General features: G+C 41.1%; 1 protein-coding gene across 1 annotated transcript in view; it reads right to left on the reverse strand.

The window, feature by feature from the left end:
- The window catches only part of FMN1 (formin 1), a 321,102-nt gene that overhangs the window by 28,740 nt on the left and 269,459 nt on the right, over positions 1–22,903 (reverse strand). The window contains 2 exon segments of the mRNA XM_024133632.2: positions 17,166–17,315; positions 22,184–22,235. Of these exon segments, the coding sequence (XP_023989400.1) occupies positions 17,166–17,315; positions 22,184–22,235 (202 nt within the window).

The raw sequence follows: 22,903 nt of genomic DNA on the forward strand, positions 1-22,903 counted from the left end.
CTGACTTCAGACTATACTACAAAGCTACAGTAATCAAGACAGTATGGTACTGGCACAAAACAGAAACCTAGATCAATGGAACAGGATAGAGAGCCCAGAGATAAACCTACGCACATATGGTCACCTTATCTTTGATAAAGGAGGCAAGAATATACAGTGGAGAAAAGACAGCCTCTTCAATAAGTGGTGCTGGGAAAACTGGACAGGTACATGTAAAAGTATGAAATTAGAACACTCCCTGACAACATACACAAAAATAAACTCATAATGGGTTAAAGACCTAAATGTAAGGCCAGAAACTATCAAACTCTTACAGGAAGACATAGGCAGAACACTCTCTGACATAAATCACAGCAAGATCCTTTTTGAACCACCTCCTAGAGAAATGGAAATAAAAACAAAAATAAACAAATGGGACCTAATGAAACTTAAAAGCTTTTGCACAGCAAAGGAAACCATAAACAAGACCAAAAGACAACCCTCAGAATGGGAGAAAATATTTGCAAATGAAGCAACTGACAAAGGATTAATCTCCAAAATTTACAATGCAAATCAGAACTACAATGAGATATCATCTCACACAGGTCAGAATGGCCATCATCAAAAAATCCAGAAACAATAAGTACTGGAGAGGGTGTGGGGAAAAGGGAACACTCTTGCACTGCTGGTAGGAATGTAAATGGATACAGCCACTATGGAGAACAGTATGGAGGTTCCTTAAAAAACTAAAAATAGAACTACCATATGACCCAGCAATCCCACTACTGGGCATATACCCAGAGAAAAGATGTTAAAAATAAAAAAGTCATGTACCAAAATGTTCAGTGCAGCTCTATTTACAATAGCCAGGACATGGAAGCAGCCTAAGTGTCCATCAACAGATGAATGCATAAAGACGTGGCACATATATACAATGGAATATTACTCAGCCATAAAAAGGAACGAAACTGAGTTATTTTTAGTGAGGTGGATGGACCTGGAGTCTGTCATACAGAGTGAAGTAAGTCAGAAAGAGAAAAACAAATACTGTATGTTAACACATATATATGGATCTAAGAAAAGAAAAAAAAAAAAAAGGTCATGAAGAACCTAGGGGTAAGACGGGGAATAAAGACACAGACCTACTAGAGAATGGACTTGAGGATATGGGGAGGGGGAAGGGTAATCTGTGACAAAGTGAGAGAGTGGCACGGACATATATACACTACCAAACGTAAAATAGATAGTTAGTGGGAAGCGGCCGCATAGCACAGGGAGATCAGCTCGGTGCTTTGTGACCACCTAGAGGGGTGGGATAGGGAGGGTGGGAGGGAGGGAGATGCAAGAGGGAAGAGATATGGGAACATATGTATATGTATAACTGATTCACTTTGTTATAAAGCAGAAACTAACACACCATTCACTGTAAAGCAATTATACTCCAATAAAGATGTTACAAAAAAAAAAAAGAATACAAAGTTCTCACCTCCCTTACAAAACTGGAAGGTGTGGCAACATTGTGTGGCATTTCTGTGCGGCAACACCTCAGTCTGCAACACTTGCCATCACTCCCCATCCTATCCTCAGCCCGAGGCTGTCCAGTGGTACCATCTACCAGCTTGTTTGCACAACTGGTTTTCTTATACCCGGCACACACCACTCATTTTTGCTGCCTGCCTGGACACTCTAAGCTTTTGAGTTTTGGCCGGAGACTTGCTGAAAGGCTTCTGTGATAGTTCAGGAGCCCAGGGATGAGGACCCAGACAATGAAGTAGTCTTTGAAATGATCTGGTTCCCTCTGATCCATCCTACTGATGAACATGGTCTTGATTATCAATGCGTAACTCTTAAGAATGTTACCTCCCTTCTCAAAGACTCTCAGTGACTCCCAATCAACTTCAGCTGGGGTAGCAAAGGTTTCCTATAACGGGCCAGAGAGTCAATATTCTAGATTTTGTGAGGCATATGGTCTCTGGAACTACTCAACGCTGCTGTTGTAGCGTGAAAGGAGCCCTAAAAAACACACAAATGAAGGGCAGTGCAATGTCGTGTTCTAAGAAATTTATTTACAAAAACCAGTTGTGGGCTGGATTTGAACTATAGTATAGGATCCAAATTCCTTACTCTGGCAATGAAAACTCCACGTTTCGAACTTAGTTTACTGGTCTATCTTACCTTTTCAGACCCAGATCTGGTTCAATACTGTCCTTGGACAAATCACTTAACCTTCTGAGCCTCAACTCAATTTCAACTTAAAAGTGGAAATAATACCATACCTAAATTGCTATGAAAATTAAAGAAACTTATTATCTGTGATTACTTATCAAGCATCCTTTCCTTCAACCTCACTCCATATATTCCTCATCCTGTCCAAACTTCTCACTCTTCTTTCTACCAAGGCTTTTCTCACCCCTGCATCTCATTCTTACTGTTCCCTCAATGACTTTGTTACTCACTTCCATGTCTTCAAATTCTTCCCATTCTTCTAGTGTCAGCTTAAGTGCCAGAGTCATGAAAGCTTCCTTCATCTCTCTTAGTCAGAAGTAATTGCTCTTTTCTCAAGTGAAAGGGCACTTTGTGCCTCTCTTATGGCACTTAGGAACTTTTCCTCTCAGGACTGTATAGGTGTCTTATTTCCCTCAAACCACTGGAACCACTTGAGGACAATGATCATGCCTTCTGCATACTGGGTCTTCTCTCTGATCCTACATCTAGCACTGTGCCATGCAGCAGTGAGTTGTTAGCAAATATCTAAGTGAAAGACAAATGACTTGCATTGACAGCTTTTCTCCGCTTTACCTCAAACAAGCCTAAATGTTTACTAAATACCCAGAAGTTGTAGGACAATTATCTTTTGCATTTAGCCATGGGAAAAATATAAAACGTAAAAGCATGAAAAAATCTAGCTCCAGTTATTGATTAGCTGGGTGAGTCCTAAATACGGAAAAAGAAAGGGTGCTTAAGGCCACCCAAATGTGCTAAATATTTATGCATGTCAGATTACATACATATTCGAGGATTCCTGAAAGTATCCACATTACTTTGTCCCCAAGGAGACTGAGGCTCAGAGAAGTTATACAACTTTCCCCAAGTCTGGAATTTGCCTCTCTCACTTAGGAGGTAGGAACTTTGTTGCATGCAGTCAAAGAGAACTGGTTGGACAATTTCTAGCTACAGCCATGCTCGATCTCTCCCTTGGCTTCATTGCTCATGGACTTGTCTTTGGTTCTGGCCTAGATCTTGGTTCTGTTTTTGTTTCGGGTCTAAATATTTACGCTAGACTCTCACACATAGTTGCTCATGATTACTCATAGGCAAATACCTAGGCTTGATTTCAAGGGTTACATCTCATGCCCTCTAAAAAAAAATTCTGAAATATAGGGAGGAAGACATACAAGTAAGTTAGAGAAAGAAAATAACTACTTTCAATTTACAAATGCTTTAATAAAAGTGATTTCTGAAAACCTTTTCTTCCTTTCCGTTATAACACATCCCTAAAGAGTTATTAAGGGCCCCAGTAAATTTCAGTTGCTGCCAAAGTCTACTGAGGAAAGACGTGAATATGAGATAGGACAGTGACATGTGTCCTCAGATGGTCCTGCTTAGTCGTTGTTCTACAGAAATGATTTGCAACCTTGGTTGGTTGGGGAGGGAATTCTGCTTCCAGTTAGAAAGCTACAAGAGAACATTATTCCCATCCTAAATGAAAAGATCTGGATAAGGTACAAAATCACACTTCTTCTTAACCCATTAGAGAGCTGGGATCACAAGGCAGCTGAGGCAACTGCATCCCAAAGAGTGATACGCCTTTCCATTTAAAGGCTCAGGTTCCCCACATTACAGCCTCCTTTTCTGGGAGATCTGGGCATGCTTTGGGGTTTCTACAGGCTAGATGTGTATTCCTGCAGCTGAATCAAACCAACTCAGAGCACAGCCTTCTGTGAGATTGAAGAAGTACGATGTCTTTATTCTTTAGACATCCAGTATTTCATTGGCTCATGATGTACAAGGCAGAATATACTGAAATCATCCTGAACTTTACAATTACAGAAGTGCCTTCAATTTTAACCATAGGGATTGGGCATGCCAGCAAACCAAGAGGTCAGTGAGATATAGGAGGTGGGGTAGAGTGTTCAGGCTGTTTCGTACTCCTTGTCACTCATGGAAAAACCAATAACTTAGAGCAGCATTTTCAAACTGTCTTCCAAAGAGCCTCAGCAAAGGTGCCTCAGGAAAAGAAGGAAGAGTTAAGGATTCTCTTAACCCCAACATCTGCAAGCCTGCTTCAACCAGAAAAGCTTCATTTAATCTGTTTTATATATTGGGGTTTCATGAATGTTTTCATTTGGATAAAAAAAGCTCTGCTGTTTAGAAAAAAAAAGTTGGAACATGCTATGTATGGAAATCAACAGAACCCACTGAATCTCTTAGGCAGGGAAGAGAAAAAAATACCCTTCCTGTTCATGAGACTGAGAGCCAACAGAAGTCTTCTTCCTAAAGAACTGTCCAGGGATATCTGGGAGATGAACAGCTGATTAAGAAGACAAGGCCTCTTAAAAGAATGGTTCTTCTGACAGCATAGCCACCAGATTTCAGCTTTGGGGCTCTAATAAAATATCGAATCTGTAAAAATCAAAACATAGCCAGTTCTGCCACTCTCCTCTGCGTGGTACTTCCCAGATATGTTCTAAGCCTGGGAGATGGAGAGTCTCTGACAAATACTCACAGACAGGCACCGTGGGGACAGATTCAGAGGAGCCGAAGTGTGGGAAAACTAAGTGCCCAGGGGGGCACCCACTTACTTCCCTGTCCTAAAGTCAGGAATTACCTTACATTTCATTATGGTTCATTTTCTTTGTGGTCTTTCTGGGAATTTTAACTGATCTTCCTGATTTGGGTCCTATTCTACTCTCCAATTTCTATTTGCTTCCTTTGCTCTTACTACCTCAGAATGAAGATGAAATGAATCCAACTGATTACACCTAAGGTTCCTCCCAATTTAATTCTGTGACTGCAATTAACATTTTCTTTGGGTCATCTGTTCTTTCCCTTTTCCTTTCTTTCCCATTCCAAATGACTGTCTGAAGTGTAACAAGACTGTCAACCTATTAACTTTTGAATAATTCTTAAGTATGAGGCTAGGTTATATTTTTAAAGAAAAAAAGTCGCACAGGCAACTAATGGGTGTCTGGACACAACTGATCTCAAATCATGGCTCAGGTTGGAATCTATGCTCTAAAGAGTGGGGTTAATTTTAGTATTTAAAAATGAGTAAATGTTCTGGAAAAGGCAGAACTATGGAGACAATAAAAAGATGAGTGACTGTGGGGCAAGGAGGAGATGTGACTAGGCAGAGTGCAGAGGAGCTTTAGGGCAGTGAAAATACTCTGTATGATATTATAACGATGGATTATATTATTACGCAATTTGTCCGAACCCACAGAATGGACAACACTAACAGTGAACCCTAAGGTAAAAACTATGGACTCTGGGTAATTATGGTGTGTCAATAATATTCATCTTTGGTTAAAAAAAAAAAGTATCATTATGATGAGTGACGTTGATAATGGAGGAGGCTACGCATGTTTGGGGACAAGAAGATACATGGGAATTCTCTGTAGGAAATCCCCCTACCTCTCAATTTTGTTGTAAACCTAGAACTACTCTAAATAGTAAAATATTTTTTAAAAATGAAAAAAAATGGGTAGATGGCCCCCACAAATTACCATTCTGTTTTAAACACCTGTTGGTTTATTTGTTAGAAATCCTCTAAATGAAAATGATCAATTCATTTCAGCAAGTGGAAAATAGACAATCTGGTTATATTACCAGGACATACTTGTTAATAAATCACTCAACTCTTGTAATGTTGACAATGGGACTGAGGAAGCGACTTCAGGATTACAGAAGTAAAATTTTGCCTATAGAGCTACTAGCTTCAAAGAGGAAGCTCTGTTAGCCATCCAGTACAGTGTGACCTAAAAACATTAACTACTGCATGACCCAGACCATGTACACATCTTCACTGAAGATATTCAAAGTCAATGGCTTTGGGAACATCAGTGGATGAAGGCAAAGAAAGGGGAGGCACTGCACGAATATAGTTCATAAAATGCATGTTGGTAAAAGCATGAAATGTGACCAGCTGTAATGTAAATGTGTTTACAGAAGACTTAATATCAGTCATCGCTAAAGAGGTCAAAATAGTCTAGAAAGGGAGCAGGGCAGGCTTCTGTGCACCAGTATGTGTAGTAATGGGCCTCTGAGTCAGCATGTTACAGGGAATAACACCCAAGTTCCCTAAAAAAAAACAGGATAAATAAAAGCTGAAGGTCCAAATCACTATGTCACTAGGCTTATCCTAAAATTTAAAGACATGTGACCCAGAATCTACCAAGCACGAGAACTCTTCCTTCTGGTGGCTATTCTGAAATACACAGAAGAACATGATCAGCAAAGGAGCATGAGAAAAACATGCCCTTGTCCCTGGCCCCGTAAATTGTGGCCTGGGGCCCTTTGAAGGGTAGATAAGGTTTTGTGGGATGGCACCTACTGAAGATCATGCTTGTAAATAAATAACTTGCCAGTCTGGCTTCCCAATGTGGGTTGACTTTACGAATCATTATTAGGGACACCTTCTATAAGTAAATGGTACTATTTTTATGGTCTCCCTTTAGGAGAAGAAAATCAGAGACGGTGTATAAGAAGCTGCAGAGATGAAATACCAACTGACTATCCACTCTTTTCCTGTAATCTCCTTGTAGCCTTGAACTAAGTAGCATCAGGTCAAGGGGCAAAGAATACTATTCAAAGAGACTTTGGGGAGGTGTGGGAGTGGCTTTATTGCTTAAGAAAGCTTAATAGCACATGGTTTATGTATTTTAGATGGAGAAGGTTGAGGGCAACATCCCAGTATTTTCCTCATTAGGATTCCCTGGTGTTAACATCGTAGGGGTTGTTTTTAACGTTGTGCTTTTAGAAGGCGTAGCTATGTCAGGCTACCCTTCCAGCCACTGCCTAGTAGCCTGGACATTAGAGGGAAGGCGTGTGAGCTTTGTGGGGTTTCTTTACATCTTTTGATACTCCCAAGCCTCCACAGTACCTCCACACAGGTACTGTCCTCAGTTCATTGAGGACGTTGAGGTTGTTTCTCCACAGTTGGGGGAAAGGGGGTTAACATCCAGCTTCGGTTCTAAATAAGTAAATGCAATCAGGGAGACCTGCCAGGGGCCTTGGGAACTGCCCTTATTTCTACCCACCTTGACAACAGTCCCTCATGAGGTATTTCTGAATTCTTGATATAACTACTACATGGCGATAACAGTTATGAAAGCCAATGAAATAAAGTCACTCTTTACTGTCAGTAAAGAACCAACAACACAATATATGTATAACTGAATCACGGTGCTGTCCACCTGAAACTAACACAGTGTCGTAAATCAACTATACTTCAATTTTAAAAAAAACCCAACAACACAAAGACTAAATTGATTAACTCCTCAGTGAAAAGGGACATTTCTTCCTCACTGCTGCAGCTGATGGAAACATCATGGACTCGTCTATGTGGAATGCTTGCAAAGGGTAAGAAAATAAAACTCAGAGAAGACAGCCATAGACAATATGAAATAATGGGTAGCCTCAAAATCATTTATCTCAGGCAGGCCAGCAGGGCCACAGACTTAGACAGACACACACTCTTCTATGCTTATTCCCTCTTCAGAGTCTGACCCTTGACCTTGACTAACCCTTCCATCCCTGTGTCCCCCAAGCCAGTCTCACTAGCAGCCAGACCCGCAGGAAAGTAAGGCAGGTCTTAAACTTAAAAGACTTATTAGCTCCTTACACATCAGAATCTAGCCTCTCAGAGATTCCATGATAAATTAGCCCATCACTTCCACTTCCTACATTTGACAACTTTCCCTACCTCATTCCTAAGATATTTTTCTATTTACAATGAAGGAAGTTCTCCTAGAGACCACATTTCACCAGCTACACAATCAGCCACTTGATAGCTTTTGCGGGTTATCACTTGTAGTTCCCAAACACACTTTGACTTCAAATGATTAATTGCAGAACAAAGACCGCTTCCGTTTGCAGAGCGTCTCCCCCAGGCCACAGGGAAGTGGAAGTGTGGGGGGGTCCTGGACTTGCCCTGGAATGCATGATCAGTTAAAGCCAATCACTCTGCACTTGGTAGACGAAACACCCTGAGCCGCCCGGGCGATTTAGGTGTGGAGTGAAAGGTAACAGCATTGCGTTTCCCTGTTCAGGGAGAGGCGTCTGGGAGGCAGCCTGGAAACTCAAGCCGGTCCTGGGACATAAATCTGCAAGTTTAATTGCAATGCATTGCTTGTCTTTGGAAGACATTTCCAATCCTGATAATGAAGACATGCACGTGCTTGTAGATGCCAACTCCCGCCCCCCGCTCTGGTTTTGAAACCTTTACCACCTACCTAGTCTCACCAAAAACTGGAACTGATCAGAGCCTGTTTGCAGGGGTGACTAAAACGAAAAGGGGGAGGAAGCAGGGGAGATTGGGTGGAGCAGGCAGCCTTTCTGGCGCCCCTCAAATCATACTACCCAGGCAGCCCCCTATTCCATCTATTCTCTGCCCAAGGCAGGAGCTGTCAGGAGTCCCACAGATAAGCAACTTAGAAATATTCTAGCTGAATGAAGGAGACTTACTTTGGGTTTCCATTGCTGTCTGCCAAGCTAGGGAAAGAGCGCGTGGATGGATGCTCTCAAAGATTCTTATGTGAGCTCTGAAGAGGTGTGAGGCTTGACACAGCCTGAATCCCAAAGACCTTCACTTCCTTCTTTGTTTCTTTCTTTCTTTTTTTTTAAGACAAATTGAAAGTAATACAGGCAAGAACAGAGAAGGTGATTGTTTTACCCCATTAACTAGTCTTTCTTGTTTTGAACATGTCTATCCTCTTTAACCAAGCTATAAAGATTTTAGATACTTGAGCAAAAGCAACCCATATGGGATATGTTTGGGGAATTCTACCACCAAAGTCTAAATAAATAAGATCTCTCATCTATCAGCAGTAGACAGCAAATTCTGTAATCAATTTCAACGTGGCAAACGAAAACACAGTGACTGTTTATTTGTTCAACAAATATTAATTGAGCACTCACTAAGTATAAGGAAATATAAGATGCTAGAGAGAGAACAAAGAAGTATGAGGCATTGCCCTTGTCTTCTATAGCTTATGATTTATTTGAGGGGGAAATGTCTATAAGAAAATGAATGAAAAAGAAATCACTAATGCCAAAATTAAAGAGATAGTAACCATCTCCCCCTGCCCCAGTTTTGGAGGAAAGATAGCTCACAGAGATTGGGGAAAGCTTTATGAAGGAGGCATTGTGATCACCAGATTAAAGTCTTCCAGAATAGGGTCTCATAGCTTGTACAGCACTTAAGTATGAATAGGTATTTTTAAAAGTACGTGCTTAAATCAAGCTGACTAAGTGGTGCACATTTATGTTATGGGAATGCAAAGAGCAAATGAGATGAGAGACGGTGTGTACTCCAAGGATGCACAGGAAACACAGCAATTAGGCTGGCCCCTGAAATCACACTATGTGATTCCTTCAAAATGTGTGTTGAGCCTTCCAAGCCCAGGCCTTTGCCATGTGATCTCCAAGATGTCCTTACCCCTTTCATCTCTACGTAGCTGAATTCATCTGCTCTGTCAAAATCCAGCTCATTTCCCACCTAAAACCACAGGAAATAAGGGCTGGAAGAGACCTTCACGATCACCTGAGTCTAACAGTTCCTAAACTCGGCTGGACAAAGTAAGAATTCCTTGGGAAGATGAACTTCTTCCTCCCATCTCCAAAGCTGACCTGATAGATTTCAGCAAGGGATGAAGCCAAGGTATTTACTGAAGCAACCGAACACAAAATGTGTTCTTGCTCATCCTCTCTACAAGGAGCTTTCTAAAACTGCAGATCCCTAGGTTCTAATCCTCTGCAATTCTGATTTGGTAAATCTGCTTACTTTTTTACAAAGCTCTCCAGGTGATTTGGAAGACCTGACAGATTTGGTAGCAGCTGACATCCAACATTCCTGTACTGGCTTCTGAATCCCTTCTACAACTTTTGTGGAGGGTGGCCCTGTTAATGGCTAACCATCTTCCCAAAGCCCTCCCTGGCCTCCTCATTCCTTAGGAATCATTTCCTCCTCCAAACTCACACTGCCCAGCATCTTCAGTGCTCAGTATCATTTTGTACTATGTTGTGAAGTCCTTTCTCTATCAGTAAACAATTAGCAGGCTCCATGCTGGAGAATGCACCATAGAAGATACGATAAGGAATGGGTTTATGTCCTAAAGGTGGAAAAAGACACGTAAAGTGCTAAAGTAAAGTAACAAGTTGGAAGGAATTAAGTGCTAAAGGATGGTAAGAAAAATATGCTATCCGAGACCAGATAAAGATGTAATTCTTTTACTTAGGGGTATTTCAGAAGATTTTTAGGGGAGAGGTTTTGGAGGTCGCCATTAGAAGATGACTATGTTTTGACCAGCAGGAAATAACTGGGACAATGCAATGTAAAGAAATTACCCAATGAGAACACCAGGCAAGAATGTGTAGATGTGAGAAACACTGAGTCAATATCATGGGTATGTGGGGGATGAGGATATGGGAAATGAGGTTGGAAAGTGAGTTAAGGCAAGTTTTTGGAGGCTCATGCTCTAATTTGGGAGAAATAGAGAATACTTGAAAAAGCTCAAGCTTTAGTGTCACATAAGACCTAGATCATTATCCCCATTCTGTTGCTTAGGAGTGAAACTGTGATGTTGGTAATTTGTTTACTCTCTCCTCTGCTTATCTGCACAATAGTAATACACTTTTTCAGGGCTGTTGTAAGGCCCCCAAAATTCATGAATATAAGTACCAATCATGGCTGATTTTCTTCCCTTTATTTCAGAACAGAATATGCTTAAACAGGATATGTTCAAAGAAATAGATGCGATCTAACTTCTGTTTTAGAAAGATAGCTGGATACAATATTAAGGGCCAGTGAAGAGGAAATAGAAAAACTACAGGCAGAGAGAACAGTCAGAAGGATGTAGCAATAATCCAGGTGAGAGATGAGGTCCCGACCTAGGCAAAGCCACTGAGAAAACAGGATGAAAAAGAATAACCACTAAGGAGGTAAAACTGAGAAGTTAGCCGCGGGTGGAAAGTGAATCTTGGAGCATTAAAGACAGTTCAGGTTTCCAGCCTGCCTTTGGCTACTAGGAGGAGGAGAAGGGTGCAAATGAAATTTAGGGACCCTCAGAGTAGGCATGCTGAATTGCAGATGAAAGTTGGGCAGCCGGTGGGAACGTTTAGCGTGTAGTAGGAGATTTGAGTCTAAGACTTAGAACTAAGACGTTGTTTCTGGGTACCCAGTTAGCTGTCTGATTTCACAAATGGGAGAGATGGCAAAGTCTGCCACTGGTCTCAACATCCATTTCTCCTTCTCCCTTTAGTAATGGAACCCATGAGTCTTTAGCTGGGCCTATGGCTCCCAGAGAAACTTGCATTTCCTGGCCTCCCTTGCATATAGCCATGAGACTAAGTTTTGCTCAATGAAATACGTGTACCTTCCAGGTCCACCCCCCTTTAAAGGAAATGGTGTGCCCTCCCCTTTCTACTGGCAGGAACTCAGCAGCAGTGGTGCTGGCGGACGTGATGTGAGCCATCTTTACACTTGTGAATAAGGACCACACCTAATGATGGTGGCCACAAGAGAAAAGGAATCTGGGTTCTGAACTTCTAAACAATTTATACTCAGATTGTTAGGCAAAAGTAAAATAAATTTTTCTTGTTTAAGCAACAGTTACTTTGGTCTTTGTTATGGCAGCCGAGGCTTTGTTCTTACTGATACAGAAAGGAGTGGATGTGTGTTATGGAAAAAGAAATGAGGAAATGTATATAAACTCTTCTTTTAAGAAGCTGGAAGAAGAGATCGCTAGTTTCCAGAGGAAAGAGGGTCAAAAGAGGTGTTTTAATTTTTAAAAATCAATGATCCCATAATTTTTACCATTTAGAAGTCTACTATCTCCTCTCCTTACTCATGGTGTATTTTTAATTTTACAGAAGTAGTTTTAAATTCATTGCTTGGGAAATAAGCGGGTTTTATTCTTTGTGATTACGATAATCACACATTCTGTGTATAAGTTCACTTGTTGGGACATTTACTGTTTGTGTATTTGTACAGAACTGCCTTCAAATGCGACTTAGGAAAATTCAAAGTTTTGCCAAGGAACGTGGGGGCGATTATTCGTATTATTAAAGGGGTCCTTTAAAATATGAAGCTTCTTAGCAGTTAAGTGTATATAAATCATTTAACCACATAACAGAGGGCTAGGGTAACTTGTTAGACGTTACTGTAATGATCATGATTCAATAAATAAAAACTTTAGTTTATGGAACTTTTTCCAGGAATAACTATCATATAAAGAGAGGAATTCCTGCAATGTCTACACTGCAATCAACGGCTTCTTTGTGGGTTGAGTGATGGCCTCTCTAAGTCCCCAGCTCCTGGTCCTAAAGTGACCTGAGCAGTGAGCCCTGAGAACAGCTTTGGGATAACTCCACAACAGCTCTGCTGTCAAGGGTATGGCAGTTGCATAATTAACCATAATAACTGCAAGTAATATACCTAAAACAAAAACTCTGTTGTTATTTAGCTGAACTAAAAAAACCCAAACTAACCATCCATTCCCCCATGGTGTAAATTATAGTTATGTATATAATGAAATGTCTTATTTGCATTTCACATAAAATTCACCAAACTCCTTATTCACTCATTACTTACCCATTATGGGTTTTTAAATGGTACTTTTAAAGTCTGCTTTGGCTCAGGGTTGAATTATTTGCCAAGACTTTATTCCTGGAGCCATGAGCCCCCTAGGACTTCTTTACCTTTTGCAAATTCATGGCTCATTTTGTGGGGAGTAGTTGTTTGTGGCCTCTATATGTGCATGTGTGGGCATGTGTGGGGAGCAGTCTTAACATATTCTAAATAGTGGAAAACTTCATAAGGGAGGGTTGTATATCCCAGAATAATTAAACAGGAAAAAAAAAAGAAAAAGAAAAAGCAGAAAATGCGTAAAGAATAGTCAATAAAGGTAGCAGCAAAAATTAGGTTATCTCCTTGCAACTATGCATATGCTCGAATAATCTGTTGATTTAACAGGTGGAAGAAATGTGTGTTGCAAAAATTCACTGACTGACTGGCTGTCAAGAGACACAAATACAAAACTGCATGAAAAGGTAAAAGCTGCCTCTCAGAATAAAAATCTTGATGAACTTTCATAAACCAGGAAAAGCAATGTTGGATGCAGATGAAAATATTTTTGTGTGTATACTTTCAGTTAAAAAAATGGTCTTCAAGACCAACCTTAGTATTTTAGGTGAGGAACTGGGAGTGTAAGCCAAGGAAGCTGTAGATATTTACCAAGTCCAAGAGGACAGTGAAAATTCTCCCTGCCCCCAAATCTCTTCCCCACTGACCACCAGACCTTTGCTTGGAATGTCTTTCAGTATAATCCCCTATGAGCTCAAGAGCAAAGGTGAGGGGCGTTATCTCAGAAATAAAACAGTTTCTCAAAATATTTAAAAAAAAAAAAAGTAGTTTCTAGAGTCACAGAGATTTTGAGCTAGAAAAGATCTTAGTGAACATTTGGTTCCTGCTTCATCCCAATACATATATTTTACAGATATGATATTTGGGTCCTCCAGGCAATAAGTGACTGGCCCAAGATCACAAAGCAAATTAATGGCATAAAAATGCTGGGTTTCAACTCTCTCTCTAGAGGTCTTTTTTACACTATTGAGTACTGCCATTAACTACTCCGCAGGGGTAAGAGAAGGACCTAGTATACTTCACTGGAGGATGAGTTCTAGTACTAGGGGCACCATGAGGACTGAGTGGGTCACAGACTGAAGGTCTAGGGAGCGAGGCGCTCTGGATTTGGGCCTAGACTCGGAAGTTTTCTATTTTGCCTAATATTGGCATACACGACGAGCAAAGTTTCATGCCATTAATATACCATCATACAGTAGCTTACTCTTCTACTGAGAGTTAATCTGCAGGTAAACCATATCCCCAGTGAAATACTATGTCTATTCTACTCAAATACAGAATTGTGTCCTGATACCAGCTTAATAATAGGGGGTTTGTCATTCATTTTCAAGGCACAAGCACATTGGACGTTTTTATCAGTCACCTGTGTGTTCAGACATCGTTCTGGGTCTCATGAGGGGTTGTTACCCTGCTATGGAGCTGCATCATTTCGATTTTGCATCAAGCTAATGTGCATCCATGGAAACCATACTAAGCAGAACAAGAAGTAAATATTCTCTATCCCTTAAAATTGACCTCAAGTGACCTAAAGCAGTTTTCAAAACTTCCATTTCATTTGGAAGTGAATCTGTCTCTTTGAAAATACTATTATTATTATTTTTATTTATTTATTTATTTATTTTTTTGTGGTATGCGGGCCTCCCTCTGCTGTGGCCTCTCCCGTTGCGGAGCACAGGCTCCGGATGCGCAGGCCCAGCGGCCATGGCTCACGGGCCCAGCCGCTCCGCGGCATGTGGGATCCTCCCAGACCGGGGCGCGAACCCGGTTCCCCTGCATCGGCAGGCGGACGCGCAACCACTGCGCCACCAGGGAAGCCCCGAAAATACTATTATTGATCCTTAATTTTTCTCAGTGATTTTGGGGGTTTTAGTTGGCCTTAAAATACCTCTCAAAATCAAGGGGATGAAATTCCTTTGGATGGGATCCCAAACTATAGTTTATTTTTCCCAAATAATTACAAGCTATGAGGTTTTAATTTGATTATGAATTTAATTTTTGAGGATGTCTTCATATTATCTTATGCTACCTCCTGACATTTAGTGTTGTTGGGATTTGTTGGAGAAGTACAATAAAAAATGACAATGTCAAACATCACTAACTATGGGTCAAAACAAAGCAATCATATTGTTTATCATTTGATTGTAATAGAAGAATTCAATTCGCTTATTTCACCACAACGAATATGTGATTCCAATCGTTTAAAAGCTAAAACCCTTAGCACATAGAGAACAACTGAAAAAAATCCTCACTTCACGAGAAAACCCTGGATATTAACCAGTTTACTGAACTGGATGAGCAGTAATATATATAATGTGCTAACATTTCTTAACAAAAAGATTTTTGTAAACAAGCTGCTTCCACAAATACTTTATGAGCCATCATTAACTTTCAGAGATGTTGTTTTAGGTTGGAAACCTTGGTGATCCATCTCACAAAGCACGGCTGGAATGAAGAAACCCCTGAAATTGCTAAATGAGAAGACCTGAAAAGGGTCCCGGGAAGTCATGACCCTTTAAAGGTGTTGGTTTACAGAGTGTGAAGTGGGCAATTCACCAGCTATACCCAGGAAGCAGCACAGCAAGTACCCATCACTAGGAATCAGAGAACAGGTCATTCTGAAGGGCAGTTGGAACCACCGCAGGCCCACAATGAGTGTGGTCTAACTTCTGTGATAGGGAAAAACTCCTCCATTTGGAATACGGTTCAGTATTTCAATAGAAGAATATTCAAATGAAAAGCAATTCATTACCGTCTCTGTTGGTTTTTTGGGACCATTTTTAGGGCTCCAACAACAAGGACAGATTCACTAAGGGCTAGGATCAAAATCTCAGGTGTAAAATCTTAAGCAAAGGCTGGACATTCAGGGCCCTCTGAGGGGCTCCCTGGCCTTCGGGTGTGGACGTGGAGAGCTGACTGGCCAGCTGCTACCTTGTTAGAGAGAGAGGAACTTGGCTCTGTCACTTTTCCTCTGAGGCTCACAAAACACAGAATGTATTTCAGAGAAGCTTATTTTAGCTTAAAGGGCTAAACAAGAGATTGCAGGGTGAGAACAATGAGTGAGTGGGATGTCAAGATTTTTAGGGGTTTTTTTTTCATGTTATTATCAACAATCTGTTTTCTTAACAATGTCACTTAACTTTTCTCTGCTTCATTTTATCCCTATAATGGATATACTCAGTTTAACTCCCAAGTTCCAAAAGAGTTAATGGTGGGAAGATGTGTTGATAAATATTTTTAAAGCTCTTTGACTGCCTTAGAAAGAAAGCAGGCTTGTGAAAAAATTCCCTGAGAAAATATGTAGACATTCAGTAAGACTGAGTCAAGAAATCTCTAAATTATGAGCCCTTTAAAGTAGCTTTTTAAGGTAAAACATATTAGTGTACTGTGTGTGTGTGTGTGTGTAGATATATTATGCGCATACCGTTTCTCTGATGACAAAGTAAAGAGCAAAAATAACTGAATTTTGGAATTTCAGGTCTCAATGTTTAGTGAGATATAGATGCTACAATTAAACCACTTCCCTTCATTTGTAGAATTTGTCTGCGACTCCACTTTGAATGACACTCTCATACATCTGTTCTGCAGGAGTAGTAGTAAGACCTGTTTGAAGTTTAAATCCATGACACCCTTTGTAGAACAGTGGCAACCTGATCAAAACACTGATCAAGCAGAAATGCTTTTTTGTTCTGATCAACAGGGCCAAATTCAGTCTCTCTCTAAGGAGTACGCACACACACACACACTCTCCCTATGTTCAGGGCCGAGGTTTTCCTTCTACCCCCAACTAATAAAATCAGGAGGCTTCAATGAGGCGAGCGGCACGCAGTTTGATGTCCTCAGCAGGATACGGGGAGTCAGAAGTGGCGCTGTAAATCCAGAGCGGGGCTTCAACACCGTGTTAAGTGTGGCCCGACTCTCAGAGATTTCCCTTTGATGCAAGTTCAGTATATTAATGGGAAAAGCATTCACTTTTATTTGTCTGTACTGTCTGCGACAGCAAGGCTGCCTCATTTAGCCTGGGCCAACATGAAAATACACAGAGAAGCAATCTGCTGCAAATTAGCACAGCTCCCCTTTCATTTACTAGCTAGTAATTGGAAGGGGTTAAGAAAGTGTAACTTATCAGATCACGTGAGTGTATTTGCTTGTGTGGACAGCAAGCCTCCCCCGAATTTCCCTATGAACTCTGAGGCAGTAATCCTTCTTCGACATTCACTTGATCTGAAAGGCGATACTGACACGGGTGAGATACACTTCGTTAGGTTTGAGAAGGAGGTTTCCTAGACCCCCGAAGGGGGTGTGAATCAATCTATTAGAGCCTTACCTTTCTTTAGATATGTTTTTACTCTCCCGTTTCCAAATTGTCTTGAAGTCACTGCAGAACTCATACCACACCATAAACACGTAGTTGGGTGTGATCTCCTTCTCACCAGACTTCGGCTTCATCCCAAAATATCCTACTGTTGTTTCAAAACTGCAAATGTAGAGCAAAAAACAGTGAGGTAGAAGGTGAGAGGCTGTCAACGCTAATACCCATTAGGGGAGGAGAGGGGACACCGGGAGAGTTTCTCCCACACACTTCTCTTCTCTAGCAAAGAAGCCCAGGCTTGAGTCACTGCGGCTTATCCTAAGCCTCAGTAAGACCTACGTGTTCAAGCCAATTATCTAAGAAATATAGCATGATTGGGGATACTCCTGGGCACATCTTATCTGTATAAAACCAGCATGTATAATTCCAGGGTGTATGTAGGTAAAACTTTTGGGGTTTGTTCTTCATCTCAAATCCATGTCATTTACCTGCTCTTTGTGTTATGTTGAATGATTACATGGAACACTAATGACATGTTGGTTCTGTATCACCAGCAGTGGACAGTTAGAGAGCCCACGGGGAATCATCAATCTGCTGAGTGCTCCACAGAAAATCAAGAGACTGTTTTATCCTTATTCTGGCATCTGCTGGCTTTATAATCTTGGGTCAATCATTCAACACTGGGCTCTCAGTTTTTCCAAGGGTAAAATAAGAGACTTAGACCAAATGATATTTAAGAAAGCTACATTTTAAAGCTTGATGTGATACAAGAATACAAACCTTCAATGTACAAAAATACATATAATTGAGGATATAGCAAGGATTGGAGGAAAAACCATTTTTGATCTTAAAAAATGATCTCTAACCCAGTCAGAAAAGAACCCAGGTTTTACAAGGGTGATTCCCAGATATCACTAAGAACCTCCTTACCTACCACTTGGAGGTTCATTCCCATATGACTACCCAGGCCTCCCAAGCAGCCCTTCTTGGAGGCACTAGCTTTGCAGCAATTTATAGCTCTGCCCTCATTCCTTCTCCCTACCCACTCCAAGCCCCACAAGCTCATTTGCCATGAGCAAGAACACTTAAATAAATGGCCCCCTTTTCTAGGGTGTTGGAAACTAATCAAAGCAGGAATGGCTGGCCAGGTTTATTACTCAATGCTCTATCATCTGTTCAGACACAGCGGTTTTTTTTTTTGTGGCCATCCTGAATACTGAGTTTCTAATGGAACGCTATTCAACGGCGATTGTAAAACCCTGAAGCCCCATTACTATTATGGAGCATACTTTCAACTCAGTCTCAGTTATTGGGCACTATGTATCTCATAAGATTTTATCACATTTCACAGATGAACTGTTAATTGATTCCATGGCTATGATTAGGTGAGATCCAAGCTGGAGCTGCAGCTCTGAGTCCCATAAATTCTTTGTGCTTCTGTAAATAATAAATCTGTTTTTAATGCAAATTAAAACTACTGGTCAGGGAATTTTGGCTCCCAGTTATTAAAAGACTAGAAGTTGGAGAAAGGCAATAATTGCAGTAATTTCTTGAGGGACTTCTCTTATAATTCCAAACACACATATTTTGGAGCAAAACCAGAAAGTAGCAATGTCCACTTTTGCCCAGGTATGACTCCTACTTCCGTGGCAGTCAAAACGCTGAATATACTTTTTATTTCATTCAAAATGAAAATTACATCGATTGTAGCATGGAAATTCGTAAGCAGAGAGTTCTGTAACCTAAAGGAACAGACCGTGAATTTCTTATGGAGTCACGGGCCTTTAGAACTGGAAGGGACGGACATGTCAGTCTGTCCAATGTTCCCATCTTACAGCTGAGAAAACAGAGGCCCAGAAAGATGGAATGACCTTATTCATTGGCAGAGTTGAGTCCCCTGATTCTCCGTGAAATGCTTTTTCTGCTCTACCCTCCCCCTGTTGTTCATACTCACTGACCCAGGCATTTAAGAAATAAAATAGTCATGTTTTGGTCTGTTTCCATGTTAGACACCGTTGCCACCTAAGTCATACATAATGTGCGTTACCCCCAGCAAAGCACATCATTATTCTTCTCTCTTCATTATGTTTACCTTCAACACAGAAACATATTTACTTGTACACTGAATAGAGAAGAGAAAGTCCTCGCTTTTAGTGTTCAGAGGAGCAAATTATCTTCCTATTTTCCAGCATGACATAGTGAAGAGCACAGAAACTCCACTCACTGTGCTTCAATGCCAACAGTTCCAGCGTTATTTGGAGTGTAGACTGTGAGACCAAGATGTTGCAAGGATGATGCAGTTTCAGAGAATGACAGCGTTGTTTGGTGGGTTATCATAGAGCTTGAGAAAAGCATGTCATCATCTTGTGGGCCTCACTTTTCCCAACTCTGAATTGAACCATGTACCCTCACCACCTCTCCCCCAGGGAATCTGGGAGGCCCTGCTTGCTAACCCTCAAAGAGTATGAAACCTAAAGGAAATAGTGAATTTCAGCACTTTTCCCCCCTATGTGTTTAAGTGAACCTCTTCAGGAGAACCAAAGCAAACAGAGTTGCAGAGGATGGCCTGGCTTTGGCACTCTGTAAGTTTAACAAAGACAAGGTCACTCTGAGGATGTGTGCCTTATTGGATTTCAGTGTGATCCCTTTGTTCCAGGAAAAGCCAAAAGCTAGAATATGAACCTACAACTATCTGATGAGGTCTAGACTACGTTCCTCCCCATCCACCCAGTCCCGCTCCAAACACAACTCTCTTCCTTTCAAATTTAATTTTGATTCACAGAAGACTGATTATTGAAAACCTTCTGAAATTTGGGCATGAAAACTGCTGTTATTTGACAACAATATTGGAATTTTCTCCAAGAGACAAAGGGGATTGAAATTTCTGTTTCTCAGCAGATAACTAAAATAGCTTTCAACATTGAAAAGATTTATTTCTCATCATACGTTGTGTTCTATAAAACTTTTCTGCTTCACTCTCAACTGTTCCCTGACTCCTTTTCTCTCTGCTATAATCCCTTGTCTGATTTCTATCTTTTCGATTCAGCTAAACATTTTGAGAGTTCAGCCAATGATTATATCAAAGAGCCCACGGCAAAGGGAACGGTTTTACTTTTGCAGTGTTGAGATGCCAGGGCGGAACATATCCGCTTATTGCCCCTCATGCATGCCTTTAGAAACTGCTGAGGAAAAGCAAATATTCCTTAGCCTCAGAGTAAATTGTTTCTCTTGAGAATACAACATAAGAATTTCCTAAATCTCGCTCAAATGTTGCAACACTGACCACCAACCTCCTTCAAGACTGTAACCAAACAACTGTGGTTTCTACGTTAAAGATGGGATCTAACATATTTCATGTATGACATGAAAGCTAGACTACCTTCACCACAAAGTCACGGAAAACGCTGACAACCGAAATTTATGACCCCCCTCAGCATAGCTAATGCACAGCAGCAACTTCGGCCCCTCTCACACGGGCCCCCTTTTCCTGAAGCAAGAATCCTGAAGAAGAATTAGAAATTTGACATCCACCTTCGAAAGTGAAATTCTGTTTGGCCTGATACCCATGTGTTGATGGTCCTTTTTATGCATATGGGATACTCCTATAACACAGACACACCAGCTTTACACACTGATGAAGGGAAGCTTACTACAGGGATAATGTAAGCTCTACAGGGGATAAGACCAATAAAGGGGCACAACCTAAATATCTATGAACAGAAGCATGTGATTGTCTTGGTTGTCAAAGATTATCATGCAAAGATGATAATCATGATTCAAGAACAGGTCTGCCCTTAGAAAGATGCAAGATTTGCCCTCGCCTTGCTTCCTTCTGCATACTTATTCTATTGGCACTTACAGCGGGAAGCAGGGCAAGATGTCAGTGTCTGTCAAGGCAGAACAGACAGCACTGACTACAGGCTTTCAGTACTCTTGGAAATTGTGGTGAGACAGGAGAAAAAAACGTTCATTTCTAGAACTTGTTCACTTGCATTTAATGAACTCCCCTCCTCACACATTTGTAAGGCTCATTTTCCCTTATATACTGTTTCCTGTCCTTATCTCTTATTTAATTTTCTAGTACTTGTAGAACTGGTCCCAGCAAAATTTATCTCAGTTCTCAGCCCTGAATATGAGAAAGCCTCAGTGTATTCCCCCCCTCACCTTTCTAAGAGGGAGGGAGAGCCAAGCTGACTAACCTGGTCAACTGAAAAAAAGAAAAATCCCCATGAGGGATCATAGCCAATGATTACTGGGCTCTACCAGGTGAGGTGGATGGTTCCGCTTGGGTGTCTATTAAGAGAGGGAAGAACATAGAATAGGCCTGAGGTAGGTGGGAGGTTGAATAGAAGACCTCTGGGGTCTCTTCCCCTTTTCTGTGCACAGACAGAGGAAAGTCCCTTCTCCCAATTTGTCCCCTGTTCACAATATCCTCCAGGATCTGAGGAAAGACATATGTCTCTTAGGTGTTTGAAATAAATGGTTTAATCTAGTTGTAACACTAAGAAGGATCCCACTGTTCCCAGCGTCCGTGAAGTGTTTAGGAGCAGAGTAGTGGAGGAGAGGCAAACAGATGGAAATGGTGTCCTGACTCCTGAGGCAGGTGAGTCACTTCTGGATGATTCCCTGCTTCTTGAGGAAAACTATTCCCAAGTCCTATTCCTGGAGCTTTCACTCTAGCTCTCCCTAGACTCTTATTGCTTCTGGATGCAGTCTTAGCATATGGGGTCAAAAGGATGGCTAGTCATTCATTTTGCTAAGTGAGATAAGCCAATCATAAAAGGGAAACATTCTGTATGATTCTGCTTACATGAGGTACCTAGAGCAGTCAAAGTCACAGAGACAGAAAGTAGAATGGTGGTTGCCAGGGGCTGAAGGAAGGAGAGAACAGGGGAGTTATGGTTTAATGAGTACAGAGTTTGCCTTCAGAGAAGATGAAAAAGTTCTGGAGATGGTTGGTGTTGATGGTTCTTGATAATAACAGAAGAATAGCTAGGCAAAGAAACACCTGGGGCCAATTCAGATCTGCTTACCTTTTCTGTGCATTCTCCAAGTGACTTTCTTCCATTGTATGCTCTTTTTTGGCTGTCAAAGAAATAATTACAGTTAAAACAGTATTTTCTTCCAGCATATCCTTTGTGTAATCTTCTAACTTTGATTATACCCATTTATTATCAAAATAAGTCCGAATTCAGGGGTTGGAAGACCCTACCATGTGTCCTGGCAATTGTACTCAATTCTCTACATCCACTACCACTGCTTTCTTGATAACAGCTATAGCTAATGGTGGCCATATATAATTCGTGGTTCTCTCTGGGATAGTTTTGAAAGGGGGGAATATTACTAATTACTCTGGGCAAAGGCTTAAATTGTAACATTCCTGGCCAGACTGGATCACGTGGTCAACCTAACTATAGCTGGCCTCTTTGGGAGCCTTGGCATGTGCTCAGCACTCCCCCTTTCCCCACAACAACCACCACCACAAAACAAACCCAGTACCACCTGCAGTAGTTCTTCTCAGATTCAAAGGAATTCACTGTAATCCTTGCATACTCTGTCTCTACACCCATGGTCTAGGGAAGCCTATGGTCTCTTTTCTGAGAATGTTTTTAAATGCACTGAAAATATACTTAAAATTACTAAGGAAATCAACGATGCTGAGGTAGAATTCTGGATTTACAGATTAAGAACCCACACTCCGTAGGGACCACAGGAAAACTGGGAGGTTTCATTTGGGGATCGTTCTTTTACTT

Source organism: Physeter macrocephalus, chromosome 11 (genome assembly GCF_002837175.3).
Source record: "Physeter macrocephalus isolate SW-GA chromosome 11, ASM283717v5, whole genome shotgun sequence".
Taxonomy (NCBI): Eukaryota; Metazoa; Chordata; class Mammalia; order Artiodactyla; family Physeteridae; genus Physeter; species Physeter macrocephalus.